Source organism: Callionymus lyra, chromosome 15, assembly GCF_982586985.1.
Source record: "Callionymus lyra chromosome 15, fCalLyr1.hap1.1, whole genome shotgun sequence".
Taxonomy (NCBI): Eukaryota; Metazoa; Chordata; class Actinopteri; order Syngnathiformes; family Callionymidae; genus Callionymus; species Callionymus lyra.
The window spans coordinates 5,377,738-5,392,548 of NC_141832.1; the positions used below are offsets into that span (position 1 = coordinate 5,377,738).

The 14,811-nt window shown below is 49.1% G+C and overlaps 1 protein-coding gene across 5 annotated transcripts in view; it reads right to left on the reverse strand.

The window, feature by feature from the left end:
- Nucleotides 1-13,296, reverse strand: part of LOC148064607 (RNA binding protein fox-1 homolog 2-like) — a 38,205-nt gene extending 24,909 nt beyond the window's left edge. For 3 of the 5 annotated variants that reach the window (XR_015713443.1, XM_087809914.1, XM_087809916.1), the window contains exon 1: nucleotides 12,570-13,296. Coding sequence is in view for 4 of the 5 variants with exons in the window: in XM_087809914.1 (XP_087666040.1) it covers nucleotides 12,570-12,779 (210 nt within the window). In the remaining variant the exon portion in view is untranslated. The remainder of the gene's footprint in view (nucleotides 1-12,569) is intronic. The other 2 variants (XM_087809915.1, XM_087809913.1) reach the window with 2 other exon arrangements.
- Between the last annotated feature and the right edge of the window lie 1,515 nt (nucleotides 13,297-14,811).

Here is a 14,811-nt window from a genome sequence, read left to right on the forward strand (position 1 = left end):
AGACTGAGGACCAGACTGAGGACCAGACTGAGGACCGGATTGAGGACCGGACTGAGGACCAGACTGAGGACCAGACTGAGGACCAGACTGAGGACCAGACTGAGGACCAGACTGAGGACCGGACTCAGGACCGGATTGAGGACCGGACTAAGGACCGGACTAAGGACCGGACTGAGGACCGGACTAGGGACCGGACTAAGGACCGGCCTAAGGACCGGAATAAGGACTGGAATGAGGACCGGACTAGGGACCGGACTAAGGACCGGAATAAGGACCAGAATGAGGACTGGAATGAGGACCGGACTAGGGACCGGACTAGGGACCGGCCTAAGGACCGGAATAAGGACTGGAATGAGGACCGGACTAGGGACCGGCCTAAGGACCGGAATAAGGACTGGAATGAGGACCGGACTAGGGACCGGACTAAGGACCGGAATAAGGACCGGAATGAGGACCAGAATGAGGACCTGACTGGGGACCGGACTCAGGACCGGAATCAGGACCAGACTAGGGACCGGACTTAGGACCGGACTAAGGACCGGACTAAGGACCGGACTGAGGACCAGACGGTGGCAGCTCTGGACCAGGACTTCCCCAGACTTGGATGGAAGGACAGGGACGCAGATGTGTTGGAAAACGTGGCGAATGCTACTTTTCAACGAACATGTGACCAAACTTTACCCTGAAGGAAGAATGTTTTACCAGCGGGATCCAAGTGTCGACTGAGGACGAGAGGATACAGTGAGTCCAGCAGCTTTTAAAGCTGATGTTAAGCTGTAGTTACGACTTTGTCAAGAGTCAGGTAGTCTGTAAATACTACAACACCAGAGTCAAGTACTGGACAATACTACACATGTATACTTGTTACTACACTATCACAACACCAGAGTCAAGTACTGGACAATACTACACATATATACTTGTTACTACACTATCACAACAACAGAGTCAAGTACTGTTCAATACTACACATATATATACTTGTTACTACACTATCACAACACCAGAGTCAAGTACTGGACAATACTACACATATATACTTGTTACTACACTATCACAACACCAGAGTCAAGTACTGGACAATACTACACATATATACTTGTTACTACACTATCACAACAACAGAGTCAAGTACTGTTCAATACTACACATATATATACTTGTTACTACACTATCACAACACCAAAGTCAAGTACTCGACAATACTACACATATATACTTGTTACTACACTATCACAACACCAGAGTCAAGTACTGGACAATACTACACATATATATACTTGTTACTACACTATCACAACACCAAAGTCAAGTACTGGACAATACTACACATATATACTTGTTACTACACTATCACAACACCAGAGTCAAGTACTGGACAATACTACACATATATACTTGTTACTACACTATCACAACACCAGAGTCAAGTACTGGACAATACTACACATATATATATACTTGTTACTACACTATCACAACACCAGAGTCAAGTACTGGACAATACTACACATATATATATACTTGTTACTACACTATCACAATACCAGAGTCAAGTACTGGACAATACTACACATATATACTTGTTACTACACTATCACAACACCAAAGTCAAGGCCTCGACAATACTACACATATATACTTGTTACTACACTATCACAACACCAAAGTCAAGGCCTCGACAATACTACACATATATACTTGTTACTACACTATCACAACACCAGAGTCAAGTACTGTACAATACTACACATATATCCTTGTTACTACACTATGAAAATGTATTTTTGAGCCTGTATCGTGATACATTTCAGTAGATTCGTGACAATAAAACACATTCATGTACTTCCTTCAGACTAAAACTCTACAGCAGGTCGATGAAGTAAATCAGGAACAGCTTCACGTCCAAGAGGCTCAGAAACCACTGGTGAGTTCATGGACCAGAGTGTTCAGGGTCCAGTACAGTCTCAGTACAACCAACGCTTCGGTAAATCCCGAAAAGACTTCAGTACAAGAGAGAAAGCGAGTCACGGAGACACAACAGTCGCACACGTGTGAGTCGTCCAGACATCTGTGGTGTGTTTCTGAAGATGAAAGGTTTTCGATGAAGTTTCACGACGAAGCATCAGAAGCAGCGACACATGTGTGGAGAGAACATGAATCTCACGTCTCAACATCTGATGGAGGTCGACGAGCGACGACTTCTGATGACGAGCGTTTACGTTCATCTACGTTTTTAATTAAACGACAGAAATCCGACTCTCCTCCGACACGTGGAACAGTTCTTTCTTTGTCTCCACTCTCCACTTCCTGTTTTATCTGGAACCAATTTCCCCCTCGTGCCTCGTCCCCGGGGGGATCACTCTCCTCGCTGAGGGAGGGGGGGTCACTCTCCTCGCTGAGGGAGGGGGGATCACTCTCCTCGCTGAGGGAGGGGGGTCACTCTCCTCGCTGAGGGAGGGGGGGTCACTCTCCTCGCTGAGGGAGGGGGGTCACTCTCCTCGCTGAGGGAGGGGGGGTCACTCTCCTCGCTGAGGGAGGGGGGATCACTCTCCTCGCTGAGGGAGGGGGGGTCACTCTCCTCGCTGAGGGAGGGGGGGTCACTCTCCTCGCTGAGGCGGCGGCGGGGGGAGGAGAGTCGGAGAGAGAGGGGGGGCGGCGGCGTGCTGACTCTGTAGAAGCTGCTGGAGCTAGCACGCTAACATGGATGGAAATTGGGCGCAAGAGTCAGAACGGAGGCGCCCGTGGCAGTGAAGAGGAGGAGCAGAGGAGGAGCAGAAGAGGAGCAAAGGGGGAGTAGAGGAGGACGGAGGAGGAGCAAAGGGGGAGCAGAGGACGAGCAGAGGAGGAGCAGAAGAGGAGCAGGGGGAGCAGAGGAGGAGCAGAGGAGGAGCAGAAGAGGAGCAAAGGGGGAGCAGAGGAGGAGCAGAGGAGGAGCAGAAGAGGAGCAGGGGGAGCAGAGGAGGAGCAGAGGAGGAGGAGCAGAGGAGGAGCAGGGGGGGAGCAGAGGAGGAGCAGGGGGGGAGCGGGGGGGAGCAGAGGAGGAGCAGAGGGGGAGCAGAAGAGGAGCAGAGGGGAAGCAGAGGAGGAGCGGGGGGGAGCAGAGGAGGAGCAGAGGAGGAGCAGAAGAGGAGCAGAGGGGAAGCAGAGGAGCATCAGAGGAGGAGCAGAGGAGGAGAAGAAGAGGAGCAGAGGAGGAGGAGGGGAGGAGCAGAGGAGGAAGAGAGAAGGAGCAGAGGAGGAGCAGAGGAGGAGCAGAGGAGGAAGAGAGAAGGAGCAGAGGAGGAGCAGAAGAGGAGCAGAGGGGAAGCAGAGGAGGAGCGGGGGGAGCAGAGGAGGAGCAGAGGAGGAGCAGAGGGGAAGCAGAGGAGCAGCAGAGGAGGAGCAGAGGAGGAGAAGAAGAGGAGCAGAGGAGGAAGAGAGAAGGAGCAGAGGAGGAGCAGAGGAGGAGCAGAGGAGGAGCAGAGGAGGAGCAGAGGAGGAGCAGAGGAGGAGCAGAGGAGGAGCAGAGGAGGAGCAGAGGGGTCACGGGAAGCGTGAACACCGTGAATCTAAACAGCCATTATCCCGAAACACCAAATTACAGAGTGACTTTTTTGGTTGGAGGAGGAGGAGGAGCAGGAGAGCGGGAGGAGGAGGAGGAGGGTAGACTTCAGAAAACATCTGGAATCAATCCGTCGGCTCCGGAGCGGGGAGGGACGGGAACGATGGATGGGGGGATGGAAAAAGTCAAAGGGAGAACAGGACGAGAAGGAGGGCAGACGCGAGCAGGAGGAGGAATGTTGGGCCAGAAGAAATATCGAGCGTCGAGGAGACAATGAGTCAGAAGCGAAGAATGCCATGTGATTTTATTTTCTTAGGGAGGAGGGGGCGGAGGAGAACTTGATACCTTCTGTGTACACACACACACACACACACACACACACACACACACACACACACACACACACACACACACACACACACACACACACACACACACACACACACACACACACACACACACACACACACACACGCGCAAACACACACACGCACACACACATGGTTCAGCTTCAACACAAATCTGATCCAAACTGTCGCTCTGAAGGTTCAGAGTTCGCTTCAACCAGTTCAGTTGAAGCCCCGACACCAGGACCAGGACCAGGACCCGCTGGTCTCACCTGGTCCACATGTGTCGGTGGGTCATGACATCATCATTTCCAGCGAGAATGGAAAACACAACAACGGCTCAGAAACTCCAGATGAGTTTGAACTTCATCATCCAACAGAGCAAATAAACCTACATTTTTGAAGTGTAGCCATTAGAGCGAGAGAGCTAAACGACAGCTGTCGGAGGCTCATCAATGAACTGGTCTGACCACGGGACAGAAGCCAGGCTCACTGAAGGACTGTGTGAGGGGTGTTGGGTGTAGTTTGAAGAACGTTCTTGATTCTGGTTCTGATAAGAGGAGAGAGAACGTTGAGGATATTCAGTCTTTCTGGTCGTACAAGGTCAAGAATCCATCGCTGGACGGCACCACGAGACCATCTCGAGAGGTCCAGAAGTGGACCTAAAGCCACAAAAATGACACAAGTGTGGCACCATCAGGAGAGACCTCATGAACACCATCAGGAGGGACCTCGTGAACACCATCAAGAGGGACCTCGTGAACACCATCAGGAGGGACCTCGTGAACACCATCAGGAGGCACCCCGTGAACACCATCAGGAGGGACCTCGTGAACACCATCAGGAGGCACCCCGTGAACACCATCAGGAGGGACCTCGTGAACACCATCAGGAGGGACCTCGTGAACACCATCAGGAGGGACCTCGTGAACACCATCAGGAGGCACCCCGTGAACACCATCAGGAGGGACCTCGTGAACACCATCAGGAGGGACCCCGTGAACACCATCAGGAGGGACCTCGTGAACACCATCAAGAGGGACCTCGTGAACACCATCAGGAGGGACCTCGTGAACACCATCAGGAGGGACCTCGTGAACACCATCATGAGGGACCTCGTGAACACCATCAGGAGGGACCTCGTGAACACCATCAGGAGGGACCTCGTGAACACCATCAGGAGGGACCTCGTGAACACCATCAGGAGGGACCTCGTGAACACCATCAGGAGGGACCTCGTGAACACCATCAGGAGGCACCCCGTGAACACCATCAGGAGGGACCTCGTGAACACCATCAGGAGGCACCCCGTGAACACCATCAGGAGGGACCTCGTGAACACCATCAGGAGGGACCTCGTGAACACCATCAGGAGGCACCCCGTGAACACCATCAGGAGGGACCTCGTGAACACCATCAGGAGGGACCTCGTGAACACCATCAGGAGGGACCTCGTGAACACCATCAGGAGGGACCTCGTGAACACATCCATCCTGACGGTGTTTTTACAATCGTTTCATTTATGCAGTTAAAGCCAAAAGAGTTTTGACGCAAATGTTCCAGTGGAGCTTGTGAGACTCTGAGACGTCCTGAGGTTCCTGGTCTGGTTCAGGAGACAAACACACCAGATGTGTTCCACGGCGTCTTTTTTTGGTCTCTCAGGCTTGTTCTTAGGAGGAGGAGGAAGAGCGATGGAGCGGGAACAAACCAGGAGGAAGAAGAGAAGGAAGAGGTGGAGGAGGGGGAGGAAGAGAAGGAAGAGGAGGTAGAGGAGGAGCAGGAGCAGGAGGACGGCAGCAGCTGAGGACTGACACCAGGTCAGCAGTTGCCAAAACAAGAACAGACGTTCAGGTGATTAAAGTGCGTCTCAGAGCTGCTGACGCTCGAGCTCAGGTGCGTTCACACCAGACCTGATGATGAGATTCCATCAGGTGTGACGGTGTGTGTGTGACGGGTGTGTGACGGTAGTGTGTGACGGTGGTGTGTGACGTGTGTTTGACGGTGTGTGTGTGACGCGTGTGTGACGGTGGTGTGTGACGTGTTTTTGTCGGTGTGTGTGTGTGACGCGTGTGGGACGGTGGTGTGTGACGGTGTGTGGCGGTGTGTGTGACGGTGGTGTGTGACGTGTGTGTGACGTGTGTTTAACGTGTGTGTGTGACGCGTGTGTGACGGTGGTGTGTGACGTGTTTTTGTCGGTGTGTGTGTGTGACACGTATGGGACGGTGGTGTGTGACGGTGTGTGGCGGTGTGTGTGACGGTGGTGTGTGACGTGTGTTTGACGGTGTGTGTGTGACGGTAGTGTGTTACGGTGTGTGTGACGGTGTGTGTGGCGGTGTGTATGTGACGGTGGTGTGTGACGGTGTGTGTGTGACGGTGTGTGTGACGGTGGTGTCTGACGGTGTGTGTGTGTGTGACGGTGTGTGTGTGTGTGACGGTGTGTGTGTGACGGTGGTGTGTGACAGTGTCTGTGACGGTGTGTGTGTGACGGTGGTGTGTGACGGTGTTGGTGACGTGTGTGTGACGGTGTGTGTGTGACGGTGGTGTGTGACGGTGTGTGTGTGACGGTGTGTGTGTGATGTGTGTGTGACGGTGTGTGTGTGGCGGTGTGTATGTGACGGTGGTGTGTGACGGTGTGTGTGTGACGTGTGTGTGACGGTGTGTGTGTGATGTGTGTGTGACGGTGTGTGTGTGGCGGTGTGTATGTGACGGTGGTGTGTGGCGGTGTGTGACGGTGTGTGTGTGACGTGTGTGTGACGGTGTGTGTGTGACGTGTGTGTGTGACGGTGTGTGTGTGTGACGTGTGTGTGACGGTGTGTGTGTGACGTGTGTGTGTGACGGTGTGTGTGAGGCGCTACAGTCTGGGAGCGACACATTTGGAACGGCGGTGTTGCTACGTCAGGGAGAAGAATTAAAAAACATGAAGAAGAAGAAGAAGCACGAAACTAATATATTCTCATCCACCATTTTGATTATCCACTGACTTTCGACCCCCCAGCACTTTGACCTCCATCTGTGAGAGACTGGAGGGACCTCAGGAAGTGGTTCTGTAGCAAGAAAGTAGCAAGCGTCTCCAGATGGCACCACAACAGTCATGCAAGTGCTTCATGGAGGTCGCGGCGACACCAGGAGGACCAGGAATGTTCTGGAGATGTGATCGTATGTCGCCTGTGGGGGTCGCACATGTGCCGGGGTCACTTTCACAGTAGTTTTCATAGTTTGTCCGGGGGGGCGACTTATACTCTGGAGCGACTTATGTGTGAAATCATTACCACGTTATTACCGGTATATCATTTCACATGTTATTTTCACACTAAACCGCCAGAGGGCGCTCTAGGCCTGTGTTGATAGTTTCGACGTAGAAGAGGAAGCATCTTCTACCTCCGGAGTTAGTTAGTTGTTTAAAAGTGACACGAGGACGAAGATTTCATGTGATTTGAGTTATTTTCAGTTACACGGATGGTTTGGTAAACTTGTTAGAGTGTTAGTTATGCTCTAGTTATGTGAATAACTCTTCATATGTTATGTTAACATACCAGTCATGTTCATAGTCGTGTCATGTAACGTACAATTATTCAGCCTGTTCTCTATTCTAGTTTTATTTTAAACTGCCTTCAAGATCACATGTCCGTTCTTGGTGTTGGATTTTATCAAATAAATTTCCCCCAAAAATGCGACTTATACTCCAGTGCGACTTATATATGTTTTTTCCTTCTGTATCATTCATGTTATGGCTGGAGCGACTTGTACTCCGGAGACACTTATAGTCCGGAAAATACGGTAATTTAGGCCCAAGAACCCGACGGGAGTCGAGGATATATAGAGACTGAGGGTTGATTCTTCATGACAGCGTGTTTTTCTTCAGGCGGACCAGAGTGTTCTGAGGAGCTTCACCGCAAACTCCTAGAGAGGGAGTCGAGAGGCTGAAGACCCACAACCAAACAAGAACCAAACAAGAACCAAACAAGAACCAAACAAGAACCAAACAAGAACCAAACAAGGCCGAGGACGGAAGAACAAAGATCAGAGAGTAAAACTGAGATTAAACTTCACAACAACACACACACACTGATGATACAATAGAGTCACACAACAACAACACACTCACACTGATGATACAATAGAGTCATACTTCACAACAGACACACACACTGATGATACAATAGAGTCACACAACAACAACACACTCACACTGATGATACAATAGAGTCATACATCACAACAACAACACACACTGATGATACAATAGAGTCATACATCACAACAACAACACACACTGATGATACAATAGAGACACACAACACAACAACACACACACACTGATGATACAATAGAGTCACACATCACAACAACACACACACTGATGATACAATAGAGTCACACATCACAACAACACACACACTGATGATACAATAGAGACACACATCACAACAACACACACACTGACGATACAATAGAGACACACATCACAACAACACACACACTGATGATACAATAGAGACACACATCACAACAACACACTCAAACTGATGATACAATAGAGTCACACATCACAACAACACACTCACACTGATGATACAATAGAGTCACACATCACAACAACACACACACTGATGATACAATAGAGTCACACATCACAACAACACACACACACTGATGATACAATAGAGTCACACAACAACACACACTGATGATACAATAGAGACACACATCACAACAACACACACACTGATGATACAATAGAGACACACATCACAACAACACACACTGACGATACAATAGAGACACACATCACAACAACACACTCAAACTGATGATACAATAGAGTCACACATCACAACAACACACTCACACTGATGATACAATAGAGTCACACATCACAACAACACACTCACACTGATGATACAATAGAGTCACACATCACAACAACACACACACTGATGATACAATAGAGTCACACATCACAACAACACACACACTGATGATACAATAGAGTCAGTAAAACTTCAGACACTAACACTCGTACACACACACACGTCGCTGGCCTCTAATCGAGGTGATCATCATGTTATTGGTGTGAGAAGAATAAAGTTCATGATCAAACTGTTAATGGTTAATGTTGGAGTCTCTGGTTCTGTGTCAGCGACTCTGTTTGTTTACTGTCACGTCCGATTACTCTGGTGTGTGAGGAGTCCAGTCCCGCGGGACCCGGTCCAGCAAAAGGACGAGCTCGACACCGATATCATGGAGCCGCGGCGAGGGACCCGAGCGCGGCGTCTCGGGGCGCGAGCGGCGAGTCGTGTCACGAGCACATGTGACAGTTTGGGGGCAGCGAGGCTGGGGGGGGGGGCGACCATCTCGCCGAGCGAATGAAAGAGGAGAACGAAGGCCCGTCAGAACCGGGGCGGTGCGAGTAAAGCAACTTGAGTGGTTGGCTTATCGCTGCCGGGTCAAAGGTCAAGAGAGCGGCGGCTCAAAGTGTAGCGTTGCGCAACAGGCGGAGACGCCGTGCGCTCCGGTGCCGAGGAGTTCTGGACTCGTGGACCGTTTGGACCAGATTTAAGAGACAGTTTGAAACATCACGACAGACTACACTCTGGGGCCAAATATGGTCTTATGAAGGTATTTATGAGGTTCAAGAGAGGTCGGAGGTTAAACTTTAAGACTAAAGATGTAGATTATTTTCATCATTCGTTACTAGCTTGTTACTAAAACAACACACACACACTGGTGATACAATAGAGTCACACATCACAACAACACACTCACACTGGTGATACAATAGAGTCACACATCACAACAACACACTCACACTGATGATACAATAGAGTCACACATCACAACAACACACTCACACTGATGATACAATAGAGTCAAACATCACAACAACACACACACTGATGATACAATAGAGTCAAACATCACAACAACCCACACACACACTGATGATACAATATAGTCAAACATCACAACAACACACACACTGATGATACAATAGAGTCAAACATCACAACAACACACACACACACTGATGATACAATATAGTCAAACATCACAACAACACACACACTGATGATACAATAGAGTCAAACATCACAACAACAACACACACACTGATGATACAATATAGTCAAACATCACAACAACACACACACTGATGATACAATAGAGTCAAACATCACAACAACACACACACACACTGATGATACAATATAGTCAAACATCACAACAACACACACACTGATGATACAATAGAGTCAAACATCACAACAACACACACTAATGATACAATAGAGTCAAACATCACAACAACACACACACACACTGATGATACAATAGAGTCAAACATCACAACAACACACACACACACTGATGATACAATATAGTCAAACATCACAACAACACACACACTGATGATACAATAGAGTCAAACATCACAACAACACACACTAATGATACAATAGAGTCAAACATCACAACAACACACACACACTGATGATACAATAGAGTCAAACATCACAACAACACACACACACACTGATGATACAATATAGTCAAACATCACAACAACACACACACTGATGATACAATAGAGTCAAACATCACAACAACACACACTAATGATACAATAGAGTCAAACATCACAACAACACACACACACACTGATGATACAATAGAGTCAAACATCACAACAACACACACACACACTGATGATACAATATAGTCAAACATCACAACAACACACACACTGATGATACAATAGAGTCAAACATCACAACAACACACACTAATGATACAATAGAGTCAAACATCACAACAACACACACACACTGATGATACAATAGAGTCAAACATCACAACACACACACACACACTTTAAGTATTTCTTGTCCCTAAAAACTATTTCAAACACTAAAGTCAAACTGAAAGTGTTAAGAAAGTGACCCCTGACCCCCTGGTGTTATGGCTCCAATGATCCGTCTGCTTAACTCTAAACGAGCTCTGATCTCATTAGCGCCACATAAACCTCTTTACTGACACCGATCGCACAAATCGGCTCTAGAGCTGGACCGCGAGCGCTGCCCGGCGGGGGGCCGCAGGGGGGCGACATGGACGGGAACCGAGAGCGACAGAGCGAGGGGGTCACATGAGGAGGACGAGAGAGGGTCATCATCTGGACACATCGTCCCGCTACGACCGGTCCGCCCCGCCACGAGATCGGACCGGTCCGCCTCAGAACCCGTCCCGGCTGCGAGTGCCACTCACGCTCCCCGAGGGATCCCAGGTGTTCCCTGTGCCAGAGTGCACAACAGAAATCTAAAAGAGTCCCTATAGTCTTGTCCTCGTGGTTCTGGGTGTTGTGATGTTGACAAGAACCATCTTGTTGGGGGGCGTGTAAACTGGGGGACCCCAACATTTAGCCTTAGAGAACAGCCTGTGAACCAGGAGTCAATTAGCAATCTGGACTTCAGCCCGAGGGTCTGTCGGGCGGGGGGGAGATCAGAGGACAGATAAAGGGGGTGCGGGGGGACATCACAGGACAGATAAAAGGGGGGGTAATGAAGGCGTCTATATGGGAAGAGGGGGGGGCAACAATAGGTGGGGGCGAGAGAGTGGGGGTGCTAACCCTCATTTGTAATGACAGTCGGGATAAGACAGGAAGTGCTGAGAAGGAAAACCCATTATTTACCTCTGATTCACGCCCCCTTTTACCCTTGACTCCCCTATACGTTGGATTCTGATGCCCCCCTCTTTTTCTAAAGGTCATCTTTCACGAGGAACATCAACAAGAACCAAAGCAACGTCCACTTGGGTTTAATGTCCATCGACACGTCAGGTTAGCATTGACGTTAGCGACGAAGCCAGAGTTAGCATGAACGAGGTCAGATCTTAAGAGTCTTCTTAAGAACGTTCTTAGCCGTTGGTCCTTGAGTGGATCACTGGAGTCTTAACACCGTGTCGCTTAGACGACGACAAACATCTGTGCAAACGAGCCTTGAAAAAACACAACTTTGACCAAAAACATCAACGTTTCCTGTCGTCACGACACACGTGTGAAGGTCGCGAGTGAATCTAAAGGGTCGTGAGGTCGAGGCCTTTGTCCTCCCCGTGGGTGACCCCAGCGATCGATCCTCATCGTATTCGCCGGGACAGACTTCAAGCTTCCCAGGGGCCGTCCCGGCTCCACGAGGGGTTAGGGTTAGGGGGGGGTTCGTCGATGGGGGGGTCGCGGGGGGTTCTAGGCGCCCCCAGGACTCGCGGCAGCTGAGATGTTCCTGGATCATAGGCGGCGTGTGCGTGGAGAGCGTGACTTTTAATGATATTTGAAAAGCAGCTGAGGAAGTGTCTCTGAGGGGACCCCCCCCCAACACACACACACACACACACACTCGAGCCCCCTCTGTCTCCTTCCACACCAAAAGGGTCTGTTCTTTGTCTTTCACAGCAGTGACCCCCTCCCCCAACCCGTCTGACTCTCCCCTCTAACACCTAGTGTAAATATGGGGGGGGGGGGGTCTCCATTAAATCACTCCTGCTAATTAAAGTTATCAAAATAACCCTGGTTCTAGGCAGGCTGCGGGTCTCCAGTGCGGGGTCCCTCAGGGATGCTGACGCGCGGCCTGTCACAACACTCGCTGCGCACCTGGATCTTTTGTTCGGAACACAAAGGTGGGTCTTACCTGTCCCACGTCCCCGTCGATCCGGGCTCTCTTGCACTCCGCCCCGGGCAGCTCCAGCAGCGGCGCCGCGGTCTGCGCGTCCGGCTCCGGGTCTCCTCGCTTCATCCCCCGCACGGCTCCCGGGTGAGAGCCGGCGGTGTCGAGCTCCCGGTCCAACATCCCCCGGCTGACGGGCAGCATGATCGCGGCGACGTCGGTCGACATTAACATCCGCGGACGAATCTTCTCTCGGAACCTTTTTTTTTTTTCTCCCCCCTTTTTTTTTTTCTCCCCCTCTTGCAAGATGATTCGGAACCGACTCTAGCGACTCATCCAAAGCCCAGCTCCGCTAGTGGGAGCGACACATGCCGGCCGAGCGGCACCGGAACAATGGATGGAGGAGAAAGTGAAGCTAATTTGATGAGCTAGTAATTAGCCTGCTAATGGTAGCTAGCCGTTAGCATTCCATTCCGCTGGTTCGGTCCGGACGAGAAGCTCCGAGCTCAGGCGGCGCGAGAACCGCGGACGCTTCGGGAAGACTCGGCTCTGCTGGGGGGAAGTCCGGTGGTTCTGGGTCTGGGTTCTGTGGCTCCCGGTCCTGCCGCGTCTGCTGCTCCGTCCTCGCTCCTCACTGGATGTGACCTGACGGTGGGAGAGGGAAGAGCTGATCCGCGGTCGGATTCGTGCGCCGACGCCGGGGAGGGAGCGCGAAGACGGGGGGCTGATGCAACTGATCCGAGGTCTGCTCTCCTCCGCGTCTCCCCCTGGACCCTCCTCCTCCTCCTCCTCCTGCTCCTCCTCCTCCTCCTGCTCCTCGTTCCATCCTCGACGATGTTGACGCTGAAAAACCACAACAAACACTCGCGTTTCTCTCGTGCACGCGTGCGTGTGTAGAAGCTGTTTGTTGCCACATTTTCATTGTTTGGGAATAAATGTAACTTTTGACTCGTTCTTTTCTTCCGAATTGTATTTATTTGCATTTAAATGCAGTATTTAGTCGCATTATATGTGTTTTTTAAAAGGTGTTACTAAATAAGTGAGCGTTTCTTTCTATTTAAATTAAAAAACAAACAAGATAAGCTCCTTAATTCTTCCATTTAACGCTTTAACACTCGCGTGGCAATATATATTTTAATCCATAACGTTTACTCGTTTTACTTTTTTAACTCCATCACGTATGTATTTAGGAATGTCTGTGTTTTCATGTAGCAGATACACGTTTAAACGCTTTCCTATTAAAGTGACTCTTTTATTTGAACACAATAAAAACAGATTCGAGTTCATGAGGTTATTTGTTCACGTAATAACGTAAAAAAAAAGTCAAACATCTTTTAAAAGAAACACATCAATAAACAGCGAAAGAAAACCATAAATACCGTCGATTAATGGGAAACACATTTGGGAAGAAGGATGTTGAGGTTCTCGGTGTGTTGGCGCTCTCATGTGGTCGAGGAACGTCTCGGCAGCCGCGGGTTCTACACATGAAAACTATAAAGTGGGTTTAAAAGTGAGGACTTGATAGACTTGTTGAGGAGGAATAGACATAGGAACAGTTGTTATAGGTGATACAAACCGTTATATTTAAACAGTAGAAACATTACATATAAACTTTATTTGCATCAAATTATTATTAAATAGTTAAAGAGCTTGAAATACATCAATAAAAGACAATTTCCATGTATTTTTCTCAGATATGTTCGTACTAATAGACGTTTTTACACAACAACAGAATTGTACTTTATAAAAAAAAAATACAGTAAAAATATGAAATATAGTAAAATTCTTTACATTATTATTACCAAACAGTTTCAAAGCAAATCTTGAAATACAACAAGATTTGCTTTGAGTTCAGAAAATCAGAATCAGAAAACCTTTATTAGTCCCGCGAGGGGAAATTCGGTTTAACAACAGCAAGAGAAATAAAAACACCCAGAAATAAAAACGAGAAAGAAAATCTAAATAGAATAAAAGATAAATCTGCGCTATATAATATATACACAATCATATTTACATAAATAACAAGAAAGGTGCAGTTAAATAGTTATCTTGGTGTGTTCTTGTTGTGGAGTCTGATGGCAGCAGGAGGAAGGACCTGCAGTACCTCTCCCTCACACACCGGGGATGGAGCATCCTATCACTGATGGAGCTCCTCAATGCCCTCAGTGTGTGCTGGAGAGGGTGAGACAAGTTCCTCCTCATGGAGCCCAGCTTGCTCCGCATCCTCCCTCCAGTCACTTCCTCCACAGGATCCAGGGGGCGCCCT